This window comes from Struthio camelus, chromosome 1 (genome assembly GCF_040807025.1).
Source record: "Struthio camelus isolate bStrCam1 chromosome 1, bStrCam1.hap1, whole genome shotgun sequence".
Lineage (NCBI taxonomy): Eukaryota > Metazoa > Chordata > Aves > Struthioniformes > Struthionidae > Struthio > Struthio camelus.
The window spans coordinates 18,077,758-18,090,771 of NC_090942.1; the positions used below are offsets into that span (position 1 = coordinate 18,077,758).

The 13,014-nt window shown below is 34.6% G+C and overlaps 1 protein-coding gene across 5 annotated transcripts in view; it reads left to right on the forward strand.

Moving 5' to 3' along the window:
* TBC1D22A (TBC1 domain family member 22A) overlaps window positions 1-13,014 on the forward strand; it is a 199,691-nt gene that overhangs the window by 43,014 nt on the left and 143,663 nt on the right. For all 5 annotated transcript variants that reach the window (XM_068931095.1, XM_068931071.1, XM_068931077.1 and 2 more), the window contains exons 7-8: window positions 393-455; window positions 10,297-10,411. In XM_068931095.1, the coding sequence (XP_068787196.1) occupies window positions 393-455; window positions 10,297-10,411 (178 nt within the window). The remainder of the gene's footprint in view (window positions 1-392; window positions 456-10,296; window positions 10,412-13,014) is intronic.

Here is a 13,014-nt window from a genome sequence, read left to right on the forward strand (position 1 = left end):
GTTAAAGTTTCCTATTGTTTCTCTCTTATTTCTTTAATCTCACTTGAAAGGCAGTCGGCTTTGCTTTCAATAGGCAGTTAACTAACCAATTATTTTCCTCCCTTTTAGGAGCAAAATTAATTAAATCTGTAATGAAATATTAAATATTAAATATTTTGGTCTGAAATTCAAAATACAGAAGATCAAGTATTTTAAAGTCTTAATGTCAGATTTTTGTCATGGCATGCACGCTGCCGTACTAGTGCTTTCCATTTAAGACCTGTAGTAGGGTTTTCTAAGCAGTGGGATTATAACCATGAACCTGTAAGACCATAGGAATGTTTCAACTCTTGCTTTGTTTAAAAAGTGTGCTGTTGGTTCCTTTTACAGTATTCTTCTTTCTGTTTAATTAGATTCATATAGATATCCCACGCATGAGTCCTGAAGTTTTAAGACTTCAGCCCAAAGTAACAGAGGTAAGAATGATATCTAAATGGTTTTTAGATAACTCATTTTAATAATTCGTCTGGTATCACAGTGTTGGTTACTAATTAATTAGACAACAATTGCTGTTTCAGATTGAGAACTAGTCTAAAAAAAGACCAGAAAATGAGAATATATAAGTACAGGCCAAGAATAACAATGAAGACATGAGTAGGAACAAGAGAGACATCTCATTAATCTTCTGCATTGAATCTGTCAGTTTCTTCTCGTGTTGTGCCTTTGAATCTCTCTTCTTTTTTACTTTTTATATATTTTATTAATAATGTATTCTGAAGTACTCTAGAGCTTAGTTCCCATGGTGCTATGTATTTGTCAAAATCATTCAAGGTCTAGAAGTTCTTATCATATGATATTCCACTTAGAAGTTCTTTTTTTAATTGTGTGTGTGTATATAGCATGATTGGTTTGTGTTCCTTATTTGATTTTGCTTTTCATCTTAATTCTCTTGTCACACTCCCCTATTAAAGCTTCTTTGTATGTTTTTATGTAATGAATACAGTATTTAAGTTCTGACACTGTCATAATAAAGTTGCAACGATTAATTACAAGTGTTAAATTTATTAATTGAATTAGAATATGTGTTTTTGGACTGTAATGGAATTCCACAGGAACTTCTTTTGGGGTCTTGCTGTTCAGCATCATTGTAAATGATTTGGAAATGGGTTGAGTTGTGAAGGGACAAAATTCACTCACTGTACCAAGTTATTTGGGTCATTCCAACTTAAGGTTGCTGGTGAATAGTCACAGGAGGAGTTTGTAAAACTCAGGGTCTGGGTGACAAGCTTTCAGAAGAAATTCAGTACAGATAGATATGGAGTGATATGAGTAACAGAGGAAAGAAAGCCCTAACTGAGCTAATACAGGGATGGGCACTGCTGCGTTAGCTATTATTGTTCAGAGGAGAGCTCTTGAACAGAGAATACTGGCTTGCTCAATAGCAATCAGAAAGCAAACAGTATTAAAATGATTAAGTTGCAATAGAGAATAAATCAGAAAACATAGTTAAGCTGTGTCACAAATCTCCTGTGCATCTGCATTTTGAATACTGTGTACTGTTGTGGATTCTCAGTCTCCAAAGGATAAACTAAAATTAGAAAAAGGTGTACAAATGAGGGTTATGAAGACAAGCAAAGGTATGGCTTGGCTTTGATTCAAGGAACGGTTAAACAGATTCACGTTTTCCAGTAAAGAAAAAAGTGAGAGACTTGAGAGGAAGGAGAGGTGAGAGGAAGACATTGTTAAAGGTCTGTGAAATCATTATTTGAGTGAAAAAGGTGAGTAGTGAGCCTTATGAAATTATCAGGATGCAGGTCAGAAGACATGAAATGCTGCCTCATACAATGTGTCCTGTGGCTGTGAGCCTTATTGCCTTAACGTTATTAAAGGTGTCCAGTGCTATTTCAGGGAACTTTTTCAGTGAAGTAAATGTTAAGATAATTCAACTATTCAGAATCATAACTTATCTGTTAATGTCAAATGCAGCATATTGATGTCTTTTAGAAATACAAATAAGATTTCAATTATGAAAAACGACAGCAAGAGCATACAAATGTGAAAAACAGCGCTGGAAACTAAAACTTATTGACTAGACTTTTCGTCTCAAAGATAACTTGCTGTTCAAAGATTTTAAGAAAAGATAGAAATGACTGATGGATTAATATTATTCTAATGAGATATGAACTAATGTGCTTTTAAAGAAATTAGATATATAAAATGTAAAATATAAACTGGTTAGGAAATCAGCACAGTATAAAAATGTAGTACTTTCATAGATCAATGTTGTAAATCTAAATTAAAAATGTATTTTATGGTCTTTACTACCAATTTTTGTTTTTAGTTTATAATGTAATATTTCTAATTCAAATACACTCATCTTTATTGCCTAAGTTACTAATGACATCACATTATATTACAAATGTAAGAATTACAAAATATATATGAAACAATTCCTTTAGATAATTGATTTTATCAGTAATAGTTGCTATTAAAAAAGCTTTTGCCAAGTGACTTCATCTGTACTGGCATTTTTGCAGTTTCTTCAAAATAAATTTTCATAATAAATCCATTTAAAAATTATTTCTAGATTATCAGAGGTATTTTGAAATACACAGATATGTATATTAAAAATAACCATGTGCATCAAATTGAGACAGCAATAAGAGTGCAAGTACATACTTGCAAGCAACAAGAAGCCAGAAGAGGAACACAAGTAGAGTGCAATCAAGAAGAAAACTGGAAAGTTGTATTTTTGAAGGAATGAAGGAGCTGAAAAGGTAGAGAGTAAATAGTTGTGACATCTCATGTGATTGATAAGGAAAGCAAGTTTGGAATAGCAGTGAGACTGTAGGGATGGACAAGAAAAATCAAGCCTTGACTGATAACAGAGAGGTAGATGGGACTAGTGTTTACTTAAAAGATGTTCTGACTGATGTCAGTCAGAAAGGCATTTTAATCCATTTTCAGGTAGTAATAGCAAAAACCAGGCAGTAGTTTTGGTATGGTGGTATGGGTACTAATTACAACAACCTGACAATTCAATTATAGTCTAATGGCAGCTAAATGAGGAATAGTATATGTGAATGCTTGCATGAAATGCACCCAAAAGGTGAAATAAACTTAATGATAGGTGCACAAGGATAGCTGAGGGACAAGACAGTCACCAAGTACCAAAGAACTACTTGAAGAGGAAGCTGAACTAAGTAACGTGTGCTTCCTTCTTTATTTATGAGCCAAAGGGATCTTCTGCATTGTTAACGCTTTGCAGAAAACTGAATTCGTGTTCCAGTATGTGTAGACTCTCAAAGCCTGAAATACAGCTGGTGACTGGATGACAGAAGGTGGTTTTTTTTTCCCCCTCTCTCCTTTTTAGAGCATATATGTCATAAATGATACAGATGGTGTGAGTAGTCTTCTTTCAAAATGTTTTTTCCTTCATTTTCTTCTACTTCTTAATGCTTCCAGTTAGACCTTCAAATGTGTTTCCGGGTAGTTTGTGTTACTGTCATTATAGAGTGAGACAGATTATCTTGCAGTAGTTAATTAGACGATGTGAGAAAACAGATGAAGAACTAGCTTCCACTTATTCTTCAGTTTATGAAGAGGGAGATAAGAATAATGATAAGAAGCATTTCTGTAAGAATGACTGTTAAGCACTACATTTATTTCTAAATTAGTTGAGAATGTTTAAAACAACTCTGAAATATAAATTTCAGGTAAACATCTCTTTCTGCAGTATATGCTGAATGGCCTTTCTTTTAACCAAATTAATTGGTTGAGAATTCAAGTAAAAAGTTTATAAAAAAAAACCAAACCAAAACAAAACAAAAAACCTCTAAAGAAAGTCTTTGGAGAAGTAATGTGTTACTTAGTTACCTACTAGAAGAATGAGATGTAAGATGTACTTTGCTTCTGTGACTTGAGTCCATCCTCCACTGGGTAACATTAGTATCTTGATTTCAGATAGGAATGGAAACCTGTAAGAGTTATGACTAGTTTTGTTTTCTGTCTATTTAAGTATGCATAAGATAAGATGTTTTTGTATGGCTGACTGCTCTTATGAGATACTAATATTTTTATTAAGTCTGTGGAAAATGTAGCAAGTGCCTAGATGCAAATCTTGACCGTAGATGGAAGGAGCACAACAGTTATTTACCAGGGTTATTTAACAATACATTTATGCTAACATTTCTAATTTTATACTGATAATTACTGAAAATATGGCTCAGCTTTTCCAACACTGAGATGACCGTTTTTGCTAAATACTCAGTGTGTATGGTGGGACAGCATGCTATAATATTTTAAAAGGGTGTTGGAAGGAATTTGATTTAAAGCATGATTGTAGTCCCCTTTTGGTTGAATGGTTGACTTAGGGGTAAAGAATTTACATGTGAATTTTGAGAGTATTTCAATGCAAAAAAGTTATTCTGACACTATTTTTATTAGCAGTCACAGTCGAGAGGGGATTCTTATAGCTGAGTTGTATCTGGAAATAGGCTGGTTTAATGAAACTGCTGACAGTCAACTTCATTAGGAGACCCTGCCAGAGTAAAATGCTTTTCTTGTTATTGCTTCAGAGTAATTAAAATAAACAGGAAATACTATATGTCAGTAACTATACAGGTAACTTACTATGAAGTAGAATTCTATATGTCAATAGAACTTCAATAGCTAGTATTATTCAGTAAAGATTGAGTCTGGAATGCAATTTCAGTTGATTTTATGTGCTCATTAAACACATGAAATTATTCAAAGCTTTTTTCCTTTTATTATCTTTTGGCATTGCTCAGGTAGCATATTCATTTAAATGTATGTTATTGAGGTCTCCTTTGCCTTTTTTTTTTTTTTAAATAAAACTGAGGTTGCATTTATTTCTAGTAATTTGTTAAACTTGTCCAGAGGTATGCTTTTTTTAATATTTAAATGGTTATGTATGTCTTAAAAGAAGTGTATGTGTGCTTCACTCTTAAAATGACATCACATATTTGAAATCCACGCTTTGTAGAAAATTGTGATAATTTTCCACAAGTAACATAAAATTACTAAAGCTGGAAGATGATTCAATTTCATGTATTAAGCTCCTTTAACTTCATTTATTGGAAATGGCATGCAGCCTGATATCCCTGCTTTGCTGATTGTGCTTATGTTTTCTGAGCTCGAATACTTAATAAAACTGAGCAAAATAATAGCCTTATCTTTCTGCTTGGCAGTGTTTGAAGAATAAGTAATTTAGCCGTTTCTAGAAGTTCTGATCTTTCTCCCAACTCCTGAAAAGAGATGGGAAAAGGGGAGAATGGAGTACGAATGTTTTGGGGCATAGAATCCTCAGGTCCCACAGTAGGTAGGCAGCTGAGGTGTAAGTAGATGGATATACATCTCATCAGGTGGGATCAAGGCATAGTACAAGTAGAATGTTTCTGCTGTGTTAAAAAGCAAACAAACAAAAAACCACCCAGCAAATCTCCTGTCCATCTCCTATCCCATCTATCTTGCCTGTTCCAACTCCTTTTCTTTTCCTGCTTTGATTAATTAGTGGGAAGGAAAAATGGAAGAAAGCTTGAAGAAATGAGATGTTACAGCAGGGGGCTGGACCAGATGATCTCCAGAGGTTCCTTCCTTCCAACCTCAACTATTCTGTGACTCTGTGGAAAAAGAGGAAAGTGTATTTTAATAGCACTCTGTTAGTTGGGAGTGGGTAGACTTGAGGTGCAGAAGAATGTGAAAATGGTATATAGCAGCAGTTGATGGGATAAAGCAAAATCTAGGAATTACGTAAGTTAGAAGTGATAGGGATATGATTTCGTTCTTACTGATCCGTAAGTATCCTGCACTTCAAAATATCTCAGTACCTTCATGTGTTATGATGACATTCATACTCAGCTAATTGCCTGTCCAGAAGTTTGGAGTACTGTGTGTGTGGACCTGCATCTGTCTCTCCCTTTCTCTGTGTCTGATCTTGCTGGAGAGCAAAGATAGGATCTTGCTTCACAACGTCTTATGAAGATCTTATACTAGAAGGATCATAACATCCAACTTCTCCCATGCTGCTTCCTCTCCCTCTGTGGGTTTTTGATCCCCTACCCTAGCATGACCTAATCCCTTATCCTCACAGGATTGCCGTGCTCCTAGTGGCTCCACAGAAGCCTGACTCTGTTGTGCTCAGGGCCCTTGCCTTTCTAGGGAAAGGGAACGTGTTGCTGGTCCTAGGTGACCAAGGGTCATTCTCCTTTTTCTAGAGAGAGATGGAAAGAGCTAAAGAAGCTAAAGGAAATTTAGAGTGAGTCCAGACCAGGTTTCAAAAGGTGGCATGTGCAAGATTGTGGACAATGTGGTAGGTTTTGTACTTGCTAATTTTTAGTACTTTAGAAATTTAGAATGATGATACTGGAGTAGTAGTAGCCTGTGGCTACTAGAAAGCATGTAGAAAGAAGTGAAGAGATTGTAGGTGACAGAACTGGAAATAAATGCTAGTTGAGAGATCAGAAAACATAATAGGTTTTTGAATCTAACAATATTTTTTTGACCTCAGTTTCCAAATGTTTCTATTTCAGATGTTACAGGACTTCTGTGCCTGTTCTTGATGGTGTTTTTCTCTGCTCCCAAAAGGCTTTCCACACTATTTTCTTATCTGTTTTTGGAATTTAATTTTCAGGAATAAAATCAGTTCAGGAAGAGTTGCTTTGAATTTGACCCTGTGGAAATAACTCATTGTTATATGTTTCTTTTCAAGTAAATTTTAAGTATTTATTTGTTGTGGGAATTGTGTAGATCCTGAAAAAAGAATAAATGCTGGCCCCTGAAGAGAATGGGAGAGATGTTGGCGGTCTTCCCATATCTAGTTCAGTCAAGTTTGTTGAAGTTATCTATTATAAATATCTTATTATAAAACTGTAAATGTAGGTTAAATAACTGTGATTGGTCAGCTTGGGGTAGTCTGTAATTTATTATCAGTTTGTATTTTGTCTTTAATTGAGTTCTGTCCAAATGGGTAGTATTTAACATATATGTTTGGATTAGATGAGAGAAGTGATTTCAAGGAAACTACACCTGATTGAAAAATAGGTTAAAATTATCCCCACCTCTTTTTTTTTTTTTTTGTTAGTACTAAAAGAGAAACAAAAAGCAAATTCTCAGAAACCTTCGTTATGAAAGCTTTGGGGATTTTGGAGTTCCCTTGAGATGGCAAAACCTACAAGTATTCAAAATCCATATTTAAACTCATTAATTCTTCCTTTTATGTATATGGATATAGTTCTTATTGTTATCGTGAATGAGGGTTGAATTAAACAGAATAATTCATTGATAATCACATCTCATGAGATACAGCGGTTCATATCAGAAAAATGATTCTAGTTTCTGTTACTAGTTTAGAAATCAAGATAGAAACCTTTTGGGAAAGTGACCTTTTAATGAGTACTATTTGAATACAGTGTTGAGTGCTGTATAGAATCTTAAATCAGTCTGCCTTTCAGGTATTCAGTGTTTATTTTTTTGATATGTATCAGTAAATTAAACTTTATGAAAATGGGTAGGAAATTGAAAATGCTGTTTCAGTGCAAATTTGTTGAATTTCTGGTTAGATACATTTGGATATATTAAATTTGGTATGCTAATTACTGAGTGATCCTTGCCACTCAAAAAAAAACCCCAAAAAACAAAAAAACCACACCTTAGTTTTCACACTTAGATTTTCAAAATGCTTTGAAATCTTTAGACATTTCATTTTTTAGTGCAAATTATGAATATCATCAGTTTCTGAGGAAAGGAAAAGTTGGCAGTGCAAATTTGACTTGAGACAGGATGCCCTCATGAAGAGGACTATTTTTAAAAATCATTTTTAAAAGGATATTTTGATAGCTGTAATTCATTGTACCAATTCTTTTCATTTGTCAATATATGCATATTTTTATTTCATGCACTACCCATTTTTCATAAACCCATTACACAAGTTTTTTAGTGTAGTGCCTAACACTCTTGCTGCATTCAGCAATTGCTATGTAGCTTTTTTAATCATGTATACCTGACATTTGTTTTAAAGACACTTATTTGCACTTGCAGCGTGTTAAACACATGTACTTTGTGTGAAGCTAAACACAGAATGACAACACTAGTAATACCGAAAAAACTAGTATTACTCAAACTAAGAGTAGCAGCTGACAGAAGCGAGAAGAATACTTAACTAACCTAGACAGATTTGCAGTTTTGCAATAATGGTAAAAGTTTTGGCATAAACAACTCATTTTTTTTAAAGTTATGATTACGTTAAAAAACAAGCTGTGAACTTATACAAGAAAGGCAGAACTTAGGGTCTTTATTATGGTAGTTGCTAGACAATGAGGTCCCACTGGCCTTGATCGGTAGAGCTTGGTGTTTTTTCTGTTTAGTGTACTCCATGAAAAAAGGTATACTAGATGACAGTTCTAATATCAAATAGAATTTATAGCTGAAGAAATAAGAAACGCTGGCTCATGGGAGCAGGAGACTTCTTTGGAGAATGTACTAAATTAGCATCTCCTGTGCTGCCTAATCCTTGCCTCAAAAGTGAAATTACCCTGGGCAAAACCTAGTTAACTGAATCTTAATGTCACCTGCCACTTTGTTTCTTCAGCTGTATGGTGCCCAACACAATTCTCAATGTAGATGAGACTGTTTAAAAACAGTTATTTCAAATGTAGCTGTACTGAACCAGAGACGAGCTGCGTGAAGGCCTGTATTTCAATGCCTACCAAAGCTTTGCATCTCTGTTGTCGTTCCCTTTCTCTGTTGCTCCGTGCATTTTCAGCAGTCTGCTCTTGTGCAAGACAGGGAAATATTAAACTTGAAGATTAAGGAAAAAAGATCCTCCAAGGAAACTCTGCTGGAGAATAGATATTGGTATTTGGGATTTGTCTTAGAGGTGAAAAGTGCAGATGTGTTCCAGCTTGCAGCTAGCTCACATGCAAGCCTGTGATGGGACACTCAGGCGCCCAGATTTGAGTCATATCTGCCCAGAACGTTTCTTACCTGAAGAAGACTATAAAAGGGCTTTTAAACTAAAGAATAAGTTTTTATTTAAATTAGAGTCAGTAACTTCTTAAACTAATGAAAACTTGAAATCGAATAGAAGTAAACCAGGCTTCATAAATTAAACTAAACGTCTTCTCCCTATCATATCTTTTTAGGGATGGTCTCTTCCAGCCTTGATTGAAGCCTGAGCCTTCACTGACTTTTAGGGTTGCAAGCAAGTTCTATGCATCTCCTTGAGGCCTTTGCAAAGGCTCTCTCTGTTTATTACTTCTGAGGCCTGCCCTTAAGAGCCTCATAGTCCTTTAGTCTGGTGAGCTCTCCTTTCTCTGTTCTGCTTGCCTGCCCCTGCACTCTGGCAGCTTCCTGGGCAGACCTGCCAGAGAAGGAGCAGGCTTTCTTTTCCTTCAAAAGGTTATACCTGATCGAGTAAGTAGTGACTAGGGCAAGCCACGTAACACCTTTCACTTTCAGTTGTAGCCTTCTAAAGGCATAAAGCACTTTCAGAAATAAATAGTTATGAATAAATATAATGTATCACAGGCTCAAATTGTGTTGGTGATAAGTTCTGTGATTTCCCTGCCCTGTATTTTTCTCATGCCGTGCTTCCCATACTCAGATTGAATAGGTTGTGGTCTCAGGAGTTTTTGCAGATCCTAAGCAAGGTACTGTTCAAAGGGTTCGGGGAAGAATGGTTTATATGGTTACGTGATATGGGAGGAGGTTACCTTATCTCTACGTTTCCTGGTTTTCAGATATTTTATTAACCATACATGCTTCTGAAGTCTAAGACCTCACACTGCACTATTAGGCAAACTTAACTATTAAGGTTTTTTTTTTTTTCTTCTTTTTTGCATGCTATGAAAATCAAGGCTATATAAAGCCCTTTCCTCTGTTATCTAGGAAGAAATACATACTATGTTGATAAAATATTTCTTTGAAAGAGGTATAGGGTCATGGAAAGATCATTTAATCTTCCTCTCTCTTGAGGAAAGAGGAATTTTATCATATTGGAAAACCTCCAGTGGATAACGTGCTACTTTGTTGTAGCTAGTGTAATTGAATTATAGACACAGTTGGTTTTAACGTATGCTAATACCCTGAAAATGCTTTCTTTTAAATAGCTGAGAAACTTGATTAACATTGGCAGTTAATTATGGATACCAGTGTTCATTTAGGCTTCTGTATGCATTTTTTTATACTAGCAATGTGTATGATATTAAATTTATCCTTGTAATGCTTTTCAAATGCCTTATGTAAAATGTGCTCGTTGCTTGATAAAAATGCCTGATAGTTTCTTTAACTCTTTTTCAGATCTTTGAACGAATTTTATTTATCTGGGCTATACGTCATCCAGCCAGCGGATATGTTCAGGGCATAAATGATCTTGTTACTCCTTTTTTTGTAGTCTTCGTTTGTGAGTATATAGGTAAGTTTAATACTGAATTATGAATTGGTAATGGCTTTGGAACAACACCTTCATTTTAATGTGAATAACAATTTGGATGAGCTAATCAAAGCATAATTCAATATATGATTTTTATTATAGATTTTTTTAAATTATAAATCTGTATAGTTCTCTTAAGTAGCTTTCAAATGTGTACTGACAGGTGATCAGATTCTGTGAAAATAGTCCATGGAGTTTGGGAATCTTTCAGGTCTTTGTTCAAAAAAAAACTCTGTAGAACCTGCAAACAGAATTGTATTTTTGTCAGATGTGAGAGCTGGGGAAAGAAAGACAATCTAGCCTTTGCTTCCATTTTATGATATCTTCACTGCATATCAAGTTTAAGTGCTCCCTCTGCCTCTCCTGATGTTTTCTTCTTCATATGAGGGTTTCAGTCTCTCTTCCTCTCTCTCCCTCAATTCTTCTATTTGTGTAATAAGATAAAACTGTACATATAAAATGACCTGGTGAATGGGGGGGAGGACCCCAAACCCAAAACCACCACCCCCAAAACAAGGAAACATTTTAAATAAGTGATGGGGAAATTAAGGAAGAGAGAACCTATTAAACTGGATCTGTGGCCAAAGTAATTGCAACCTGAAATCAGGGCTTGAACATGAAGGCAACAGTAACTAAAATTCTCTAGTTAAGAACTCTGCTTTTTTGGGGCTCACATTACTAATATGAAACAGCTGTATTTCTGTTGAGTTTGTGACCTTGTTTGTGCTTATCTGTTTTTGTAATCCTTTATTTGGGAAACTTGGATATTGATTAAATACTCATCTCATACAAGAATATCATTCATATTTTAAATTTATAGATTAGTTATCTAAGTCTTAATGGACCTTAAGAATGTGGCTAATCTGAGGATTGAATTCTGCAAGTGTAGTATGTCAAAATACTTTAGTATAACTTTGTTTTAATTTGCTGTAAATGCATATTACGTTCCTTAAGGCCAGATGCTAAAAAAGCTAGTTCTAATTCTCAACCAGTTATTCACCATGGGTGTAAACCAGTACTGTGAGACAAAATAGTTCTTATTAAATTCCCGTACTGTTTTCTTGTGCTTTCTATACATACTGAAAAGTCATTAACAATTTAATTGTAACAATGTGGATATAAAAGGTAAGGTTAAACAGTAAAAATGGCAATGTTAATCTGACTTGAATTAAAACCATTTTCCATATGTTTCTGTTGGTTATATAGATACATAATGAGAAATAACAATGCGTATGTAAACTTGAGCAATAGGTTGTCTTTGCTACTTCAGTGAGGCTATATATAGTGGATTCTTAATTTCCCTCCTCCTATATGTGACATACCCACTGGTGTCTGAATCTAGATTAATTAGATGTACGGGAGGACAGATGATCCTTGGCTGGATGAAAGGCTATCCATTTACTCATTTGCATGGCAACACCTCTGTTGCTTTGTTCATTTCTTGTTTCATAGAAGGACATTTTATTGCTAAGCAACTAATGAGAACTACTGCTGCTTACTCTCTAATCATCCCCTAAGTAGGGTAGAGGCCTACTCCTGAGAGTACTTGCAGTTTCTGCCTTTTACTCCCTCATTTGACAGATAATGAAAATGTTCTTAATGATCCTAGAACAGTAGGATCTCTAGTAGACTTTAGGGTTGTTAATTGAAATAAGAAGCTCAAATGAGATGTGATTAGAGAATTGATATTCCATGTTAAATAGACCATTTAATTAATATGGTAAATAAGTTTGTCTTTACCACCAACTTACATTTGGAAACTGTGGTGATTGCTAATGTATTTGTCAGCTTGTCAGTATTTTCATATCAGAGAACTTAGCTATTTCTGCCAGTGACCAGTGAAGAAGGACAAACTTAAAAGCTAACAGTCATATTTGCCAGTGAAAATATATAAATCTCAGGAAACCATATTCTAAAAGCTCATTTAAAAGATAAAGCGTATATAATGAAAATAATACTGAACTGGAAATATTTTGTTGAATGTAGTAGTAATTCTGCATAAATGCTAATGCATGAGTTATTTCCCACAGTGATGCATAAAAACATTCAAAGATGTGTCTTTCCCTTTTTGATTTGAGTTTTTCTAGTATGTTCAAGTTACATTGACTGATGCATTCAAGTTGCCAAGAATGACAGCATATATTTTACTTAAATTTCAAATAATAACATAGAAAATTCATGCAGCACATCAAACACCCTGAGGTTTGTAATGAGATTGTAGAAGTCCTCAAAACTGAGAGTAAGAGTTGTGCTTAAATAGTGCAGTATTACGTAAGTTTCCTAGCAAAAATATTTAAGCTATGTGATGTATTTGTTTACCCCAGTAACACCCTGTAAAGAAAAGAGAGGTTCTGAAGGATTATTTAAGACTTTATAAGTTCATAAATAACAAATCTGTGATGATTAGATCATCTTATGATATATCCTGATAATGTTTACACATAATTGCGTCTTTATCAAATATGCTAGTGGGAAGAAAGGCTTTATGGCAACTGTTGGACAGTCCATAATCCTTGATCTGACCTAATAATTGTGTGACACTTGTGGAAGACTTTCTGCTCTTCTAAAGACAACCATAGCACAAC